This window comes from Euprymna scolopes, chromosome 1, assembly GCF_053919585.1.
Source record: "Euprymna scolopes isolate OS-2025 chromosome 1, ASM5391958v1, whole genome shotgun sequence".
Taxonomy (NCBI): domain Eukaryota; kingdom Metazoa; phylum Mollusca; class Cephalopoda; order Sepiida; family Sepiolidae; genus Euprymna; species Euprymna scolopes.
Window position 1 is genome coordinate 97,149,846 of NC_136482.1, and position 21,952 is coordinate 97,171,797.

General features: G+C 35.6%; 1 protein-coding gene and 1 pseudogene across 2 annotated transcripts in view; both read right to left on the reverse strand.

Annotated features, from left to right (window-relative positions):
- Window positions 1-21,952, reverse strand: part of LOC145255217 (transmembrane protein 120A-like) — a 133,286-nt gene that overhangs the window by 60,347 nt on the left and 50,987 nt on the right. Inside the window, exon 2 of one of the 2 annotated variants that reach the window (XM_080113939.1) lies at window positions 17,067-17,132. The exons of the other annotated variant lie outside the window; for it this stretch is intronic. Within the exon in view, the coding sequence (XP_079970065.1) occupies window positions 17,067-17,132 (66 nt within the window). The remainder of the gene's footprint in view (window positions 1-17,066; window positions 17,133-21,952) is intronic. 2 annotated transcript variants of the gene reach the window in all.
- Window positions 19,950-20,079, reverse strand: LOC145284858 (U2 spliceosomal RNA; annotated as a pseudogene).

Genomic DNA, 21,952 nt, shown 5'->3' on the forward strand with positions numbered 1-21,952 from the left:
GAGGAGCAAAATAAAAAAGAAAAGGAACAAAAATTACCAACTAGTCACTCAGAGCAGTTTTATTAGTGAGGGTCGAAATCGCAGTGTCTTTTTTTTTTTTTTTTTTTGCCTGCGTCACCATCTAGGTGTCACCATTTTTTTTTAACCCTCCTTAACTTCAAAGAGTCAATACAATATATACAACTAAAAAAATAATTTTTAAAAATGCTGATTCCATTCATGAAAAATTCTTTTAACTAGAAATTAAAACTTAGGTAAAGATAGCTGACTGACAGCAACAGGAGCACTGGTTAACTACTGAACCACGTGGAAAGGTGTGGGGGGGGGGAGGAAAAAAAAAGGAAATTAAATGATGATAATAAATTATGATAACCGTCTTTGAAAGGCACTAAACTCCTAAAATTTACTTCTTCAAAAATTTTAGACGGCACTCCCCAGCGATTTTAAAGCACTCTCTCTCTCTCAAAAAAAAAAAAAAAAAAAAAAAAAAAAATTTAATTTTTAAGTTTGGGAAAGATATATTTATTATAACCAAATTCCTGTATAAAGACTGGATCTACTTTATTGGACGTTAATTTGTGAGATAAGTAATTTTTCAATGTTTAATATGTTTTTAAAGTTTCAATTATCAATTAAATTTTTTTAATTGCATTTATTTTTCAATTTATTTAAAAAAACAGGGTTTTAAATATATTTTTCAAGGTAACAAGCTTCGAAAGAAGTCTAATAAAAAAAATCACTTAATTTTTAATTTCGACAACCCTGAGAATTTAATTATTAAAAAAATATTGAAATGTGACATTTTTTTATTTAACATTTCTATTAGTTCAATTAATTTTCTTTCAATAATTCATTTCACTCAACAAACTTCACCATTTTTTGTTTGTTTTTTTTTTTTATCTTTTTCTGTAATTTTGGTATTTCTGTTTTATTAAATGCTAGCTTTTTTTCTAGTCCAATACCGGCTTCCATCTTATCTCGAAATTACTTATAACGGCACCAACTTACTTTCGGAAGAACCCCCCCCCCCCATCAGCCTTTTCTTTTATATCGTAAGCTTCTTAAAACGTTACTAGCTTAAGTTCAGAATAAAATCACGATTTTCTATTAACGGCTAATTTCAAAAAAAAAATGTTTTGAACGCTACTAACTGAAGTTCTTTCAACACAGTTTGCAATTTGGAGACGGAATTGTTTTTGTTGAGATAAGTGATTTCAATCATGCTTTTTACTTTAGATTTAAAATATTAACAACTCCATTTTATTTCAGTATTTAATTTGTGTATTTCTGTTTTATTAAATGCTAGCCTTTTTTTTTTTTTTTTTCCTCGTACATATGTTTATTTATCCACCGAGTTGATAGTAAAAATTACGAATTATACTCATTTTTAGTTCGTGTGAGGGGAATCTATCACCATACTTTCCCTTAAACACGTCTGTTGGACTTTTATTAAGTACAATACTTAATAGTTTTTTTTTTTTTTTTTTTTTTTTTTTTAATGGAGAGTAGAAAACGCATTGTGGATGCATTATCGGCAGCTCCTGTTACTCTCGCTTCTTCTTATTTGTCCCTCAGTCCTCATTTTTTTTAAATGAGTGATTTTTCGGACAAAGGGAGAAGAAAAAGCTGTTTTCTAGGTTGGCAGTATTTTTGCGAACAGTTGGCTGAGATGGCGGAAATTTTCTGTTTCTATGTCTATCCTTGTAGCCATGTCACTAGTAAGGGTGCTGGAGGTAAACGTTTTGTCTGGGCTGACGTTATCCGCCTGATAGTCAGGGACCCGAACCTTGGATTAACCACTAAGGAGGCTGTCCTATCAGCAGGTGCAAAGTACTGGGGCTGCTGTATTGCCATTTGGTGAATGGATTCTGGACCATGCAGTAGCTTCTGGTGGGGCCTCTCGATGCCATACTAGTGGGTAATTGTTACGGCTTTACCTTATCATTAACTACAAATAAAAAATATAAAAAAAATTCTTCGTTTCTTTTTCTCTCTTAATTTCCCCTCTCTGTCCTGCTCTAAGTAAATCTGTCGACCTAGTCCACAAATTCCAAAATTTCATCATGACAAGTTTCAAGAAAAAATACACGATTAAACCCGGTTCCCCAACTTCCAACGTAGACCCCTACTACCATGTCTCCTTCTCCAACATCAGGGGTCTTCGTTCTAACCTTCCAGAGGTTGAAACCCAATTACAGGAGACTAAACCAGACCTTTTATTTTTAAGTGAAACTGGCATTGGACAGGCTATTTCCCTAGATGAGTTTGCAATTTCAGGATACTCTAACTTAACTTCTAAATCTGACCCCCAAGATCGCCATGGGCATGGAATATGTGCCTATATTAAAGATAGCTTTCCATGTGGGAGGGACATCTCCAGGGAAGATCCTAACTTACCCTATATGTGTTTCCGGGTTGCTTTAGCTCACACTACTGCATTTATATTTACTCTCTATCGCCCCCACAACAGTGGAGTTACTATCTTTCAAAGCATATCTGAGAAAATTGACCAAGTCCTTTCTACTTATCCTTCAGCTAACATTCACGTATGTGGAGACTTCAATGTTCACAACGTTGAATGGTTGACCCACTCAAACAAGACCGATGATGAGGGGAGGTTCTGTCATGATTTCTCCATTGCCTATGACCTCACTCAGATTGTTCAGGAACCTACCCGTGTGCCCGATAATGATGGCCAGTATGCGAGCCTACTAGACCTTTTTCTCACAACTTGCCCTGAACTATGTTCAGTTTCTGTTCTGTCGCCTCTTGGATCTTCCGACCACTCTGTTGTATCAATTAAGATAAAAATGAAATGTAATAAGTCCCCAGATGTACCTCTTCATCGTACAGTATATCGATACACTAAGGCTGACTGGGATAGCTTCCGTACATTTATATCTGATCTACCTCTGCATTCCATGTTTAAAAAGGATGTGTCCTCTATAGTATTAGACCTAACTGAATGGTTAATTGTAGGTATTGACCATTTCATACCCTCTAAAAAGTTTCAGAAAAAACCTAACAGCCAGCCATGGTTCTCTCCAGAATGTGCTGCTGCCATTGCGCACAGAAATCACTTTTTCCACTGCTTCAAACGTAATAGATGTATGGAAACTAAAGCCGTTTTCAGGACTGCCAGCAACCATTGTAAGAAAGTAATAAGGAACGCAAGAGAGTTGTATGCTCAATCTGTTAAGTCCAAAGTAGCTGAGCAGCGGCTTGGTTCCCACCAGTTTTGGCAAATAGCAAACAGAATCCTGAACAGAAGCGTGTGCTCCATCCCAACTATTATCAATGGACCTGAGGTAATCTCGTCAGCATCAGACAAAGCCAAACTCTTTGTCAAGAACTTTGCAGCAAATTCTACCCTTTGCGACCAAGACCGCCAACCCCCAATATTTCCTCCTGTATCAGAAAACACGCTATGTGATATACGTATATCTGTACGTGATGTTGCGAAGCTAATCAAAAACCTTGATTCGAGTAAAGCAACTGGCCCTGATGGTATTCCAATTATAGTACTCAAAAAACTTCAACCTGAATTAGCGCCCATACTTACAAAACTGTTTAAACGCTGTCTTAAGGAGAATAGTTTCCCATCTCCCTGGAAAACCTCATCAGTATGCCCTGTATTTAAGAATTCAGGTGATCGCTCATCCCCCTCTCAGTACAGGCCAATAAGTCTCCTGTGCGTCATGAGTAAGTTGCTAGAATCTGTGTTAAATACAGAAGTAATCAAACATCTCAACAAAAATAACCTTCTTAGTGACACTCAATATGGTTTCCGTTCTGCTAGATCTACAGCAGATGTCATTACAGTTATATCGCATAGGATTAGCAAATCTCTCGACGGTGGCAATCTTTCTAGAGCAATTGCTCTTGACATATCTAAAGCCTTTGATAGGGTATGGCATAAAGGTTTACTTCATAAGATCGCTAGCTATGGTATAGCTGGAAAAGTCTTCTCAATTATTAAATCATTTCTTTCTGATAGGTTCATAAGAGTAGTAGTTGAGGGGCAAAAATCAGAAGCTCACAGTATTAATGCCGGTGTCCCTCAGGGATCCATCCTGGGCCCAACTCTTTTCCTGATCTACATTAATGATCTTCCAAATCATATCCTTACATCATTTGTAGACATTTATGCTGACGACACTACCATTTATGGTACCACATCTAAGACAGTAAACGACCAAGTTCTCTCCAATTCTCTCTCCTCTGATCTTGAGCACGTAGTACAATGGGGAAAGGAGTGGCTGGTTACTTTTAATGCATCTAAAACCAAGCTTCTCTCTTTACATCATCAACATTCTAATCCACATTTGTCATCAATTGAAATGAATGGCTCTCGTCTTCAGGAGGCCTCAAGTTTTGACAAGCTTCTGGGCTTGACCATTACTCCTGATCTTAAATGGAACACGTATATCAAATCTGTTGCCAAGGCCGCTGGAAAAATGGTGGGATCTTTCTATCGATCCAGTAGATATCTCACTGCTGATGCTATTCTCTACCTATATAAGAGCCAGGTACGTCCAAGGATGGAATACTGTTGCCACATCTGGGCAGGAGCTGCTAGAAAGGACTTGTCCTGCCTTGATAGAGTTCAAAATAGACTTCGTAGCCTCGTAGGAGATGTTCTTTTCTCCTCCTTGCAACCTCTATCTCACAGAAGAGATGTTGCGAGTTTGTCTCTGATGTATCGTTATTTTCATGGAAAGTGTTCAACTGAGCTTCAATCTTTGGTCCCCCCTCGCCAAACTTTCACAAGAAACACTCGTCTAGCTGTAAACACTATCAATAATTTCCCCCACTCTTTATCTGTGGCTAAACCTAAACGTAGATTCCATGAACAAAGCTTCTTTCTTAGAACTGCACGCCTGTGGAATTGTCTTCCGTTTTCCTGCTTTCCGGCTGACTACAATATGGTTGTGTTCAAGTCTAAAGTAAATAAGTTCTTGATGAGCCGTTCCATATAAGTTATTAAATTTACCAAATTTTCATTACTAATGATTACTATATTGACCAATTTCTATGTACACTCTTTAACCCTTATCCTTGAGTGGCCTCTGGGCCTTGATAATGTGGTGATGCCTTTGTAAAAAAAAAAAAAAAAAAAAAAAAAAAAAAAAAAAATTATGTTTGCTCAATTTTATCTAGTATTTCATTTGTTTTTTATAGTGGTATCATTTTTATGTGTGTTCCTTTGATATACCTGATTTCCAAATTAGTTTGGCTAAACTTATTCTTCACGTTAGAAACAACGTGTAAAAGCAATGAAAAAGTAAGAAAAAATAATAGGTGTTAACTACTCCTTGTGAATTATGGAGGTCTGAAGAACTGCCGTCACAAATACAACTATCAATAGCTAAACAAAAAATCGTTTTTGAAATTCCTTTAATTGTAACTTTTCGCTATACCTACCTTTTGGTATAAAACACAAAAACTTTCGATTAATGGTATTTCTCATATATGGTCGTTAACTTTGGAAAGGTTATTTTGTATCTACGGCGCCATGTCACGTGGTATATTGTTTTTTTTTTTTTTCATCACGCATGTTCATTTATAAATTATTAAATCAAATATTTAACTTTTTTATATTTAATTAGTATATATTTTCTTTCTCTTCCGCTATATTTTTTTTATTTAATTCATTAAATCTGTTAATTATGAGGACCAAAATAATGAATCGTGTGTATTTATTCTCTAATTTTCTTGTTTTTGTTCTGTTATATAAATTCTATTTTATTTGTTTTTTCTCTGAAGGATAAATTCTATTTTCTTTGAGTTTTTTTTTCTGTATTCCAATTAAGTAAAATAAATTTTCTCTAGAATAAATTTTGCTAATTTTTCCGTTTAGTTTACTATATAATAATTTTATTTAAACCAAAACACGACGGTGTAGACATAAAATATCTCTTCCAAAGTTAGGGAACATATTTGGGAACTACCGACCATAAGTATAAAACTACCTGGTATATTTCAAAACAATAAATTCCCTAGGAATCGGAATCGTACTTGGTATCGGAATCGTTAATCAATATTTTCCTGGAATCGGAATCATATAAAAATTAGGAATCGTCCCAACACTACTTTTTATAGACGTAACAGTCCATTCATTTGAGGGGTGTTGGATCAGTCTATTATATCACCTTCCTCCCAAGCTAAATTCTTCCCTAGAATTTCGCTTCACCATTTTTTTTCTTTTTTGACTTTGTCCAAAAAATTCAGTTCTTTTTCCTTTTCTTTCACTTCTCCTTAAAATTTGCGTTTGCGAATTTTTTGATTTTGGAGAGTGACTTGTATTTTCAGTTACTGGTGCTTCCTTTTTTGGAGGCTCTATGTGAAAAATGTCATACAGTACTTCCATCGGTACTTCATTGTTTTTAACTATTTCAATATATCGAGGTCTGAGTTGGTTTATATGTTTTTTTGTGGGAAAATGTCTGACCTTTTATAATGTAGACCATTCTTCCAATTCTTTGAGATTATGCCTTCTTCCCAAAAACTCTTCCCTGCCCGATAATTGTTGAAAAAAAACTTTATCCCCGTCCTTGTATATCTTGTATCGTACATTATCTTTTACACTTTTTTTTACTTTTTTACTCGGAATTAACCGGTCGAACACAGAGCGCACTTTTCTGGCAAACATTATTTCCGCTGGGGATAAATTTGCATTCGGATTAGGCGTTATCCTGTACACTGCTAAAAATTTCTGAAGACTTTTTTCTTCAGTGTCGATGTTATCGTTCTTTTTTAACGCTCGTTTAAAAGTATCGACAAATCTTTCAGCTTGTCCGTTAGATCGAGGGTTAAAAGTTGGTGTTGTGATATGCTCTATGGCCAGTGACTCACAGTAGATCTTAAATTCTTGACCTTTGAACATGGTGCCATTATCACTAACAATTGTTTTTGGTACGCCAAAACGCCCAAATACCTCGTTCAACGCCTTTATTGTGTTTGCCGCTGTAGGATGTTTGAATTTAAAAATTTCTGGCCATTTCAACATGCTATCTACTATTACCAGGTAATAATATCCTTTTAGAGGTCCTGCGTAATCTATATGGATCCGCGTCCATGGTATATCTGTTTTAGGCCAAGGTTGCGTCTTAGTGGGCGGCGCTGTTGCTGCTAGTTGGCAACCCTTACATAATAGTATCATTTTTTCTATGTCCTGATCCATTCCAGGCCAGTACGTATATGCTCTCATTAGTGCTTTCATTCTGGAGATTCCAGGATGTCCCATGTGGAATTCTTTTAAAATTCTCTTCTATAATACTTGAGGTATTACCACTATCTGCATACATTAGAGTTTCATCGCACTTTGAAAATGGAAAAACGGTTAATCCTTTCCTCTTCTTTTCTTTTTGTCCCACTTGTTTTTTTATCTTGTTAATGTATTCATCTGTTCTTGCTGCTTTCTTTATTTCCTCAAGTGTTACCGGAAGTTCCCTAACAGTATTTATTAATATATCTGTTAGTTCATTTTCTTCTTTTAGTGCAGCTATACCAGTTTCTTCAAGTAATTCAGTTTTATTTGGGATCAACCTGGACAAACCATCTGCGTGTGCAATTTTGCTGGATGCTAGGTGTTTCATTTTAAAATTGTAGTTTAACAGAATCATGCTCCATCTTTGTAACCTATTAGTTGTATGAGTAGGAACTCCTTTTTTGGAACCAAAAATCGATAACAAAGGTTTGTGGTCCGTTTCCAAGATAAAAAATCTTCCATGGATGAACCTATGAAATTTCCTCATGGCGTATACAATTGCCAGACCTTCTTTTTCTATCTGACTATAATTTTTTTCTGCGGGTAGCAAAACCCTTGAGGCATGAATAATTAGTTTAGTCGATCCATCTTTGAGTCTGTGTAGTAGCACAGCACCTAAACCGTATTCGCTCGCATCTGCTGCTACAATTAATTCTTTTTTCGGATCGTAGTGAGCTAGTGCTAAATCCGATAACAGACATTTTTTAATCTTTAGGAATGCTTCATCACATTCTTTTGTCCAGAGCCATTTTTTATTCCTTTTCAATAATTCGTTTAAAGGTGCTCTTAGTTCATGCATATTTGGGATATAAGAATTATAATAATTTGCTAGTCCCAAAAATTACTGTAGCTGCACTATATTTTCTGGTCTAGGCATGTTTTTGATTGCTTCAATCCTATTAGGATTAGGTTTTCTACCATTTCGATCAATCACTTGTCCCAAATATTCAATTTTGTCCATCCCAAAATTACATTTTTCGAGAGCCACTTTCAATCCATAGTTTGATATTCTCTCGAATACCTTGCCAATGTGGATTTTATGCTCTTCCACATTTTTACTTCTTATAAGGATGTCATCTAGATAAGCCATAGTAAAATCCAAACCTGCTAGCATTGTATCCATAATTTGCTGGAACAAATTTGGGGCTACTTTTAAACCAAAAGGCAAACGTTTTAGAGAAAATAGTCCTTTATGGGTATTTAATGTCAGGTACTTAGCACAATCTTCCTGGACTTTTACTTGCCAATACGCTTCAGACAAATCAATTTTTGTAAAAATTTTTCCTTCGCTTAACTTCGAAAAAATTTCCTCTGGGGTAGGAAGCGGGTAGTTATGCTCCTTCAGACAATCATTTAGACCTGTCGAAAAGTCTGCGCATACCCTGATTTTATTATTTTTCTTCTTAACGTAAACCGTGGGTGAAGCCCATTCAGAGTAGTCCACTTTTTCTATTACTCCAATATCTTGAAGTCTCTTTAATTCTTTCTCTATAGTTTCTAATGCTGAATATGGAACCTTTCTTTTGGGTTTGAAAACTGGTTTAGCTTCGTCCTTTAGTTCAAATTTCACCTCCGTTTTCGTGCAACAACCCAAACCTTCAGAGAATACCTCTTTAAAGTCTTTTTTTAATTCGTCAATAAACTTTCCTGGTAGTTTAGAATTTTCTAAACCCGCCAGACTTACTTTATTGCAAAATGAGCTTATGGGTTTTCCCCATAAATTAAAAAGAATCATTAAGTCTACACCGAACAAATTAGAATTTTTCCCCCGGTACAACATATAACTTGGTTTTCACAGCATTCTCCTTTAGAGACACATTGGTAAAAAATTCACCCTTAAATTTTAGTTTATTTCCAGACACACTTCTGGCAATTTTTTTTGTATTTTGTAACTTTGGAAACCCAATTTTCTTCCAAGTTACTTCGTCAATTATACTTATGTCGCTTCCCGTATCTAGAAGACAGTGCACATCACAGCCATTAATTTTAATTTCAATATATTTTCTTTTATTACACCTAGACTCATTTTTAGAACCAATGGTCTTTATTTCTGCTTTTCGGTATTTTCCTTTCCTGCATACTGTTGATTTATGGCCTTTTTTATTACATTTGTTACATATTTTGTATTTAAAGTAACAATCTTTAGTGAAGTGGTTTTTTCCCCCACATGTCTTACAGGATTTTTCGTGTGCACATTTCATCACCCTTTCCATTTTTTTTTCCATATTTTTTTCTTCAAAATTTTTTCCTTCAATGCTTGTATTGTCCTGCTTTAAATTTAACAGTTTCTGACACTCTTCCGTAACTTTTTGTAACGTTATTTCTGTGTCTTGGTTCATAATGGATAATATCCTTGAACGAATATCCTTATCTTTAGAGGCTGTTAAACCTTGCACAAAGATTAGACTTTTAAACATATCCTCTTTGAGGTCTTTTAAATTAAAGGATTCACAATGAGCATTCACTTTTCCTGCATAAGTAATAAAATCTTCGTCCTCCTGCTGCGTGATATTTAAACATTTATAACGTGTATAGAATAGACTATCTCGTTCACTGAAAATGTTTGACAATATTTTTATTGTTTCACTAAAAGAAATCTCTTCAGGTTTCTTTGGCAGGATAAAATTCGTATACTTTGTATTTTCCTGAGATCCAAGTTTTTGAAGAAGAAGGATAATCTTCTCTTCGTCTGTCCAAGACTGACATCTCTTAGCAAAAATATTTTTGTATCTCCGAAAATATGCCGGAAAAGTTAACCCATTTGTCGGCTAGTATACAAATTCGGATAAAGAATTTGCTATTCCTTCAGGAGTGAAACAACAGTCTTTCTGCTGCGTTAAAATACTCTGTAGTATTTCGCTTTGCTTCAATTGCTGTTGCTGAAGTAATTCCATTTGCTTTTGTTGTGCAAACAATGCCGATTGCATAGTTCTAGTGAATTCCGCTAATTGCTCCATGTTAAAAAAAAAATTTCTTTTTTTTTACAAAACCACACAAACAAAAGATTAACTCAAATGTCCTATAAATTCAATGAATTAAAAGCACAATTTCCTTCCGAAGAGAAACAAACAAAAAAAAAAACACTTCCAGCCGAATAAAACTTGAAATGGACACTTCTTTTTTTTTTTTTAAATGTTCTTTTCAAAAAAATGTTCGCTTCAAAATGTCAATTTCTCTTTTAGGACCGTAACAGACTGAAACACTTACTTCTTAAATGTTGGCTCTGTCGAAGTTTTTTTTTCTTCTTCCTTCTTTGGATTTCTTTTGTTTTCTGCTCGTTAATCTTCTTGTGTGCTTTTTCCTTCGCTTTGTTTTTTTTAGTGAGTTTCGTTCGAATTCTTCGTCGCCAGTTGTTATATCGTAGATTATATGAATAACAAGTCATTACTGGGGTTGTACAGAAAGGGTTTATTTAGGTAAAAAGGTACACACATTTCTAAGCGTCCATTGACAGCTTAGTACTAAATTCTGTCTCCCACGTGAGGAGAGTTTGCTTGTCTTTTTATAGATGTAACAGTCCATTCATTTGAGGGGTGTTGGATCAGTCCATTATATCAGTATTTTTCAGAGAAAATGAATTGAAAGTGTTTACGTACTGAGCATTTTAAGTGCTCACATTTTTTATAGATATTTGATAATTTTAGAAGCTACTTATATCATTCAAACACTACCATGTTTGAATATATGGTTGTGGCAGTTTTCGAACTGCTTTAAAGCTTCACCACTCACTCATTTTTGAACCAAATTTCAAACAATTATTACACTTCTCAGCTATATTGCAATAAAAAAAAAAATTTTTTTTTAAATTTCAATTTTCGTTCAGTAAAACAAAAGTTATGATGACTAACTAACAAACTAAGACTGAAATTAAACAAAAAACAAGTGAATACTGGGAGCCTGGAAAAATCATTGATTACAATAGAAACAAGCCGCGTGTATGGTCCCCCTCTGGTGCAGCATGTGAGATGACGGCACAAAAAATAGTGAAGAAATGATGAATGTGAAAAGTGTGAAGGGCCAACGTTGTCTTCACATTTTCGCCAAGTTTAAAAAAAAATCTAATGCATGGGGCAAAAGTTATGGGGTAAAAAGTGTCATTTTTTACAATTTTGGGGCATTTGTGACCCCTTTTCAGCTCCTAGGAATGCCAAATCCCAGTGAAAATGGACAAACGGTGCAGTTTCACACCTTAAGACATGTATATTTGAATTCAGCACCATGGAAAACCACTGCATATATCAAGTTTTTGAGTAACATGAAAAAAGAGCTCCATAAAGGCATTTTTTTTTTAGCCCTAAAAGTCCCAGAGGGATGCAAACTAGAATTTTGCCAGGGTCACCCATACTGAATTGATATTAAGAACAATGGCCTCCACATTTTGGGCAAGTTTCAGGAAAATCTAATGGATGGGTCAAACGCTATGGGGCAAAAAGTGTCATTTTTGGCCATTTTGCTGCATTTTTTACCTCTTTTGAACCCCTGGAGATGCCGAATGCCAGTGTAAATGGATAAAGATGCAGTTTCAGGCCTTAACACATGTATATTTGAATTGACCACCGTGAAAACCCACTATATAGTCAGACATATCAAGTTTTTGTTGAGAAATATGAAAAAATAGCCACAAAATGGGGCATTTTTAGCACTAAAAAGGTCCCCGGGGATGCAAACCAGAATTTTGCCAGGGTCACCCATACTGGATTTATATTAACATTGGGCTCCATATTTTGGCCAAGTTTCAGAAAAATCTAATGGATGAATCAAAAGTTATGAGGCAAAACATGTCATTTTGGGCCATTTTGACCTCTTTGAGCCCCTGGGGACGCAGCGGGATTTTTTGAAAATACATTTTTTTACTCTACACATCTATTGAATGAAATACAATTTGTGGCAAAATTTCAGGAAAAAGTAATAGACGGTTATCTGGCAATAGTCCGGACTAACGGACGCAACTGAAAACATAGGTTCCTCTCTGATAAATTGGGGGACCAAAATGTGAGCATGAAAAGTAATATGGTTAAGCTTAAACACAGAAAAGAAAAGGACAAGATATTCTAGTAAAAAAAAATATAATAAATTTATAACTTAAAATATTGCAGCATTAAGAATTTTTTTAAAATTTCAATTTAATCAATTCTTAATGCTGCAATATTTTAAGTTATAAATTTATTATATTTTTTTACTAGAATATCTTGTCCTTTTCTTTTCTGTGTTTAACCATATTACTTTTCATTTTTCTATTGTAATATATATATATATATGTGTGTGTGTGTGTGGATATGCCAATACAATCAAATTAATATGAGATTTGAATATTTTGCTTTATTAGTAGCAAAATAAATAAAAAAATTAGGTTAAGGATATTTTTTTTTCTTTGTAAGATTTACAATTGAAAACACCCAAAAGATATAAAAATGGTAAGGGAAAATCCATAAAAAAAATGGTGGAAGGAAAAAAATATATATAAAAGAGAATAGGGAGGAGGTAAAAAAACAAAAAGGGATGAAAAGCAAAAAAGAAAGCAATGGGGAAGGAACAAAGTGGTAAGCAAGTTAAAGTATGGATGGCAATGAAAGAAAAATGGTTATTCTTTGGAAAAATGTGTGGATGAAGAATTTTTTTAACCATTGCCTAATTGAATGTTTTCCTAAACTGTAGTTTTAGTTAAAATAAGCGCGAGGTGATAGAAACCTATTCATTGCTTAATTGAGAAATGATAGCCTATTCAACGAGTTCATGAAGACTCATATACTAGACCACCCATAAACATTTGGCAAGTATTTGTTATATCTTTCTGCTTTTTTCCTCTCAGCTGAATAATATTTAGCTGCTTGCCCTAAATTGCCTTAATATTTTAATTATTAACATCAACAAAACATGAGAAACAAAAAGGTGAATTTGATTTGGGAGATGCATTATATGTTCATATAAAAAAAAAAATTTCTCTCTTACTTTCCCTCTCTATCCTGCTCCAACCAAGTCTATCGACCTGTTCCACAAATCCCAAAACCTCAACATGACAAATCTCAAAAAAAAAAAAAAAAACACGAATAAACCTAGAACCCCCATCCTCCAACGTAGACCCCTACTACCAAGTCTCCTTCTCCAACATCAGGGGTCTACGTTCCAACCTTCCAGATGTTGAAACACAATTACAGGAGACGAAACCGGACATATTCTTTCTAAGTGAAACTGGCATAGGTCCAACCACTTCCCTAGACTTAACATCTAAATCTGACCCCCAAGATCGCCATGGGCATGGAATATGTGCCTACATTAAAGATGGCTTTCCATGTGGAAGGGATATCTCCAGAGAAGACCCTAATTTACCTTATATGTGCTCCCGGGCTGCACTAGCTTACACCACTGCATTTATATTTGCCCTCTATCGCCTCCACAACAGTGGGGTTACTATCTTTAAGAGCATATCCGAGAAAATTAACCACACCCTGTCTGCTCATCCTTCGCCTAACATTCACATTTGCGGTGACTTCAACGTCCATGTGGAATGGCTGACCCACTTAAATAAGACGGATGACAAGGGGAGGTTCTGCCATGATTTTGCCACTGACTATGACCTCACTTAGATTGTTCACGAACCCACCCGTGTGCCTGATACTACCAGTCAGTATACAAGCCTTCTAGACCTTTTCCTCACAACTTCCCCTGAGCAATGTTCATGTTCCGTTCTATCTCCTCTGGGATCCTCTGACCACTCTGTTGTAGCAGTTAAGATAAAAATGAAATGTAATAAGTCTTCAGACGTACCTCTCTACCGTACTGTATAATCGATACTCTATGGCTGACTGGGATAGCTTCCGTACATTCATATCTGATCTACCTCTACATTCCATGTTTAAAAAGGATGTGTCCTCTATAGTATCAGACCTGACCGAATGGTTAATTGTAGACAGATTCATACCATCCAAAAAATTCCAACAAAAACCTAACAGCCAGCCATGGTTCTCCCCAGAATGCGCAGCTGCCATCGCGCACAGAAATCACTTTTTCCATAGCTAGCAATCACTGTAAAAGAGTAATAAAAAAATGTAAGAGAGCTATATGCTCAGTCCGTTAAATTCAAAGTAGCTGAGCAGTGGCTTGGTTCCCACCAGTTTTGGCAAATAGCAAACAGGATCCTGAACAGAAGCGTGCATTCTATCCCAACCATCATCAATGGACCTGAGGTCATCTCGTCAGCATCAGACAAGGCCAAACTATTTGCCAAGAACTTTGCAGCTAATTTTACCCTATGCGACAAAGGCCATCAACTCCCCGTATTTCCTCCTATAACAGACAACACGCTATGCAACATACAAATATCTGTGCGTGAGGACGCCAAGCTAATCAAGAACCTTGATTCCAGTAAAACAACTGGCCCTGATGGCATTCCAGTTATAGTGCTGAAAAAGCTCCAATAGAACTTGCCCCCATACTTACAAAACTGTTTAAGCGTTGCCTTAAGGAGAAGTGCTTTCCAACACCCTGGAAAACCTCATCAGTATGCCCTGTATTTAAGAATTCAGGTGAAAAGTCATCTCCCTCTCAGTACAGACCAAGAAGTCTCCTGTGTGTCATGAGTAAGTTGTTGGAATCCATATTAAATAAAGAAGTAGTCAACCACCTCAGCAGAAACACCCTTCTTAAGGACATGCAATATGGTTTCCGCTCTGCAAGATCTACAGCAGATGTGCTAACGGTTATATCTCATAGGATTAGTGAATCTCTTGACAAAGGCTTCCTTTCCAGGGCAATTGCTCGACATATCGAAGGCCTTCGATAAGGTATTGCATAAGGGCCTACTTCACAAGATTTCCAGCTACGGTATCAGTGGAAATGTTTTCTCAATCATTTCTCTCCGATAGGTTCATAAGAGTAGTGGTTCATGGGCAGAAATCAGAGGCCCACAGTATTAATGCTGGAGTCCCTCAGGGGTCCATCCTGGGTCCAACTCTCTTCCTGATCTACATCAATGATTTCCCAAAACACATACTTAAATCATTCGTTGACATCTATGCTGATGACACGGCCATCTATGGCAACATATCAAAGGCCGTAAATGACAAAGTTCTCTCTAATTCTCTCTCCTTTGATCTTGAGCACGTGGTACAGTGGGGGAAGAGGTGGCTGGTTACTTTTAATGTATCCAAAACCAAGCTTCTATCTTTACATCATCAACGCTCTGATCTCCATCTGGCATCAATTGAAATGGATGGCTCTCGTCTTGGAGAGGCTCCATGTTTTGACAAGCTTCTGGGTTTGACCATTACTCCCGATCTGAAATGGAACATGTACATCAGGTCTGTTACCAAGGACACTGGGAAAATGGTGGGATCCTTCTACTGCTCCAGAAGATATCTCACTACTGATGCAATTCTCTATCTGTATAAAATCCAAGTATGTCCAAGGATGGAGTACTGCTGCCACATCTGGGCAGGAGCTGCTAAAAACAGTCTATCCTGCCTTGACAGAGTACAAAATAGACTTTGTAGCTTAGTGGAAGATGCCCTTTTCACTTCCCTGCAGCCTCTCTCCCACAGAAGAGACGTTGCAAGCCTGTCTTTGTTTTATCATTATTTCCATGGCAAGTGCTCGTCTGAGCTCCAATCTCCCCCCCCCTCGCCAATCTTTCATGAGAAACATCCATCTTGCTGAAACTACTGTCAATAATTTTCCCCACTCTTTATCTGTGCCTAAATCCAAATGTAGATTCCATGAGCAGAGCTTCTTTCTCAGAAGTGCACGACTGTGGAACTCTCTTCCGTTTGCCTGTTTCCCACCTGACTACAACTTGGATGTCTTCAAGTGCAACATAAAAACATTCCTGACAAACCGCCCTCTTAAGAAAGACACTATCAAATCTCCAATTTTACACGAAATAACCCTTATCCCTGAGTCGCCTCCAGGCCTTGATAAGTGGTGACCACCATGTAAAAGAAAAATATATTTGACTAACAAAATTTAGAAATCAAAAATGAATTATTTTATCTTGAGAACACTATTTGTATAACCTCTTTAGCAACTGTATTATCTAGATTACACCTGGTTTGCTACAAAATAAATAAATAAATAAAAAATAAATAAATAAATAAATAAAAAATAAAAAACAAACAAAATGAATTAAAAAAAAAAAGTATTTTTAAAATGTTTGTTATATAGAATAGAATGCAATGCAGACATGTTTTTTAAAAAAGCCTAAAAAGATATTTGCCCAAAAAGAAGAAAAAAAACTCTCAGCAGAAAGGTACAACTAAAATTAATTTTATTTATTATTTTAAAAACACAAGAATTATTTCAGATACTTCTAACAGATCTATATTACCTGAATATGACTATGTAAATTAGGTCACTTAAATGAAATGCCTGAATTGTATCAGCAGCAGCCAGTGCTAGTGCCTTAATCTATCGTACATAAATAATGAAACTACTACCTTCAATGTAACTAAATTCATTGTTTACATTTACATAACACTTGAAAAACTTATTTCATTAAAATAGTGTTGATAGAAATAACGGATGTTGCATTGTTTGAATTGACATATTATTGAAAAAATATAGATATTTTTGACAATCGTAGTCTTGAGTCTTCTGTCACATGTAAGGGTGCTTCAGGTGGTAGATAACCCCCTTTTGGAGAAGGTAATGTCTAGAATACTGCATCCTGGAACCAAGCAGATACATTCTGATCCCTGCCCCAAAAGCCGGGAAACATTTGAATATATTTACCTCACATGTATATAGCTTAAGCATTATGCAGTCAAAAGGTCACCTTTAAGAAAGTTAAGAAACAACGACTTACTTGGTAAATGTTTCGGGTGTTACCACACCAGAATTTCTCATCATTCTGGGTTGATACCAGGTTTGACTAATAAATATAAAGTCGCATTGCACTTTAAAACTATGAATATCACATAAATAAATTTAAAAAAAAAAAAAAAAAAAAAATCCTTTTCAGGGAGATTTTTATACAAATGCTTATGTTATTTCATGTATCCACAAAATGATGTAAGCAGATATATTTTATGTATAAATTTTTAGTATATGGCAATTAAACTACAGAATTTTCTGGGTTTCATCCCCAATGGTCAGGCATGTAATTAAAAAAAAACAAAAAAAACTAATTCAACACCTCAAATCGAAAGAAGAGAAAAGTACTCCAAACACACATTAAAAGAAGGTCATATGTTAGATACAAATAGACCAGCTTCACACACATATTTCAATGTTGGGATTATTAATCAGAATCAGAAAATCTTATCGGAAAAAAATTGAGCCTTATTTCGGATTCCATACACAATTGTAATTTTTTTTTTTTTTTTTTTTTTTCCCAAGAAAAAAAGTAACATCTGTATATTTATTAAAAGATTTATTTACATAATCTAATGGTCAAAGATTGCAGGTGAAAAATCCAATTCCCAGATATAGCATTGACTATAAGGAGTAAAATTTTATTTTATTGTTATTGGGGCAATTTATGGTAAGCAAAGTAAATATTCTAGAGTTCACTCGGCCATTCCTTTGAAGTTAGCACCTACTTGCTAAACTTCTATATGATGCCTTTCAGACAGTTCACTTTAATATTAAGATTTTAAATGCTCAAACAAGTTGCTTTTTATATTTTTGCCCCCCCCCCTCACACCATTGGTCCTCATATTATATATCATCTCGTCACTTATATATATATGTACTAGCAAGGAAATTAACGTTACCCGAGATTGAATGATGATCAATGAATGTTTCACACTGCCACATTTTTATTGTCATCGAAATCTCTGACATTTTCCAATCAAAGCGATCAATTGCCTGCTCTAGTTGGGGGCCCATCGTGATGCACCAAGAGGAAGCTTAACATGTCTCCCTGCAGGGACTTGGTCCATTATACCTTGTAGTCTATATTTCACTGTAGAGTCAAAATCTTTGGTCAAAATCGTCTGTTCCTTCTTTCATTGGATTTTTTTGATTAGTGATACTCATTAAAGACATTTTGATACAAAACCTATTATAGATCACTGCCAAACACAAAGTACATTCATGTGAAATTTCATAAAAATCATCCCAGCTGTTTCATAGTCCATAGGGAACGAACTCACAAAGTTCCGTTTATATATATATTACATACACACGAGGGGTGTGCAATAAGTAATGCCCCTGACCACTTCCAGTTGCCTGATCTAGCTGAAATTTTGCATGTGCAATAATTTATATTTCTACAGGTTATGTGGCAAATTAGAGCTCTGAACTAATTGTGGTTTCTGTTTTACAGGTGTTTGAACGGAGTCAGGTGTGAAATGAAGCCTGTTGAATGTCGAGCAGTGATCTGGTTTTTGTGTTTGAAAGGTTGCACACCACAGGAGACTTGATGAAATGAAAGAAACGTATGGTGATAATGCCCCATCATATGAATTTGTAAAATGCTGGCATCGTGAATTCAAACATGGCCGGAAGTCTGTGGAAACAGCTCCCAGACCTGGTCGCCCCACTTCTGCAATTGATGAGGCATCTGGCTGTCAAGTTGAGGCTGCCATTTTGGAAGATCGGCGCATTACTATTCGCCAAATAGCCCAAGATGTCAAGATTAGTACAGGGTCTGTGGAAACTATCATTCATGACCATTTGCATATGCATAAGGTGTTTGCCAGATGGATTCCCAGGTTGCTCACACCATTCCAGAAGCAAGAACGTGCCAAGAAGATGAGTCAAAGTTTTTCAATAGACTGATTACACAGGATGAAACCTGGGTCCATCACTATGATCCAGAGACCAAAGCCCAGTCAATGCAATGGAAGCACTTGAACTCACTACCTCCAAAGAAGGCAAGGGTGCAGCCCTCTGCTGGCAAGGTCATGCTCATAGTCTTTTGGGACCAGGACGGAGTAGTGATGACAGATTTTCTAGCAAAGGATACCACAATTACAGGAGCCTATTATGCTTCACTTTTGAGGAAATTAAGGGAAGCTATCAAAATCAAGATCAGTAAATGTACCCTCCTCCTGCAGGACAACGCTCCAGTTCACAACTCGCATGTCACCAGATCAGAAGCACGGATGTGTGGTTATGAAATCCTCCCTACTCTCCTGACCTTGCACCCTCTGACTTTCACCTCTTCCCAGCCATGAAGTTGTTTTTGAAAGGAAAGCGTTTCCCAGATGATGCAGCCTTGATTTCTCAAGTCACGTTGTGGTTGGAGGACCAACCTGGGGTGTTCTACAAAAACGGCTTCCAGAGCTGCATCAAACGATGGGAGAAATGCATAACTCTGGGTGGTTCCTGTGTAGAGAAAGACTAATAACTGTGCCAAGTTTCGTTGCTCTACTGCATTGGGAAGTGGGTCAGGAGCATTACTTATTGCATGCCCCTCGTATATACATAAAAGAAGCCATGTGAGTTCATTCCCTATGGATTCTGAAACGGCTGGGATGATATATATATATATATATATATATTAAGCTATATAGAATCTTCCACATTTTATATTCATAGGGATCATTAGCTAAAATGCATAGAATTTAGGTTATCGAGTGTTTTTTTTGTTTTTTTTATACACGTGGTATTTAGTTTAGCTAATTAACTACTCAGATTCATTGTTATTCCCGATCATGGGTTAATGTTTCCATTATGTACCTATTTACAATATCTCCCCACGGGACAGAGTTAGACACCAGGGTCGTTTTTTAACATGGAGAAAAGGTACAAAAATAAAAATTTTCTCAGTTGTGAAGGATTTCTCCTCCACTGAAAGAGAAATGGAAGTGCCGCATCTGAAGAACAGATACTACACTTTGATCTTGGCCAAAAGGCCAAGTTACAGATATCACGGCCTCATCCTTTAAAAAAAAAAAAAAAAAAAAAAAAAAAAAAAAAAGTACCCAAACAATATACTTTTTTTTATTTAAAGGAATCACTGCTCCAAAACGGTTTAAATGAATTTTCTAAAATCTAAGGCATAGGCGAAAGAAATCTAAAGAAATTGAAATTTAGGGAATCTGGCTTAATTTATGTCTCATAACTATGGATCGATTATTATAAAAATCTGAAATATTTTCAAATGCAAGATTATGTTCATATTATAGTTTAGAAAAACACTAAAATACCAACAAAAAATTTAAATTTGAGGGATATTAATTGATATCTATTGTCAAAATTTCACAAAATTAAAAGGTATCTGAATTAGACATTTCCAACTTTCTTTATGTAAAAATAAATATAACCCACCTTATCGATAGCAATCGTGTTCCAAAATCTAGAATGAGCAGTTAATTTAAGAGGGAATCCTATACGTAGAAATATATAAGCATATATACACATAAGTAACTTTATATATTTATATAGGGTGATGGCTTCATTTGTAATTTACAATGTTAAAGCAATTGTAAATCCCATAAATAAATTGATCTACGAGGGAGAGGGGGAAAAAAAAGAAAAAAAAGGGAAAGATGCTTCTCATCCAAAAATCTGAATTTTCTACCCACAATATAAAAACACAGCATTTTAGTCCATTGAAAATGGGCAAAAATTATAGCTTGTTGACTTAATGAGTGTTTCATGTTAATTTTATGGTTGAATATGGTTAAATTTGTGCATTAAAGACTAATCTTTAACTGCGCATCAAATGAATACCATAATATGTAGTTTGCAGTAGTTTATAACAAAGGTACATACAAAATTTCAGACAGATAAACCTAGTAGTTAAAAAAAAAAAAAAAAAAAAAAAAGTGGAACGAACAGAAATCTATAACATAAATCTCACCTGTCTGTTTAAATGTATGTATGTATATATGTCTGCTTAAAACTTTCGACAGAGGCAACAGATTTTCACAAGATCGGTATCATTTTGAAGCTCGACCCTTCACAGGACAAATTTTAAAAAATTGCCTAAAAACATTAATTCCTTCACCCTCAACTGGGTACTTTTCTACAGGGAGGGGGTTGCTTTTTGCAACGATATTTTCAAAAGTCATCTCCTCTTTTCGATTGACTAGCCTTAATTTAAACATTCATCACTTCCAGTCTGACGATGGGCACAACAGCAAAGACGTCACGTTTTTTTTTTCACATTCTTTTCCTTGTTCGTGGTAGGGGTTCGAACCTGCCTGCCTAATACCACTTTTTTTTTTGCTCAACACATACCCCCAAACACTCTGGCATTGCCGGACACCTAGGCTAGTCTAATATAAATGTTTAAATTATGTTTAATAAACTGAAAACAGTCACTGATTTAGAAAACAAGATTTGTAAATTAATGAGATCTTTTTGCAAAGCAATATGTAAATTAACTAATTTTAATCTATAACTTGCATACATAAAATCAATATATTAGAAAAGCAACTGTTCTATTTTAAATATGGATTTGGCATTTTAATCTCACTGTCAATGCAATAAATAACCCCAGTTCATAAAGGCTAAAGCTAATTATAAACCTGACAAGCAGCAAAATCACACCTCTTTACTAGAGGACCCTACTACTAGGACCCTAGATACTATTTCCAACAATTTCTGACCTCAGACTGCTAAACTTAGGAATTCCCTCTCCGTTTCCTGCTTCTGACTGTACTGACATGCAGAAGTTTAAATGTAATGCAAACAGATCAGATATCTCACTACTCAACTTTTCACAATCACCCATTGTTTAAGGGTAGGTGAAACAAAACAATAAATAAAAAATAAATAAGGGTTTTAAGAGTAAAA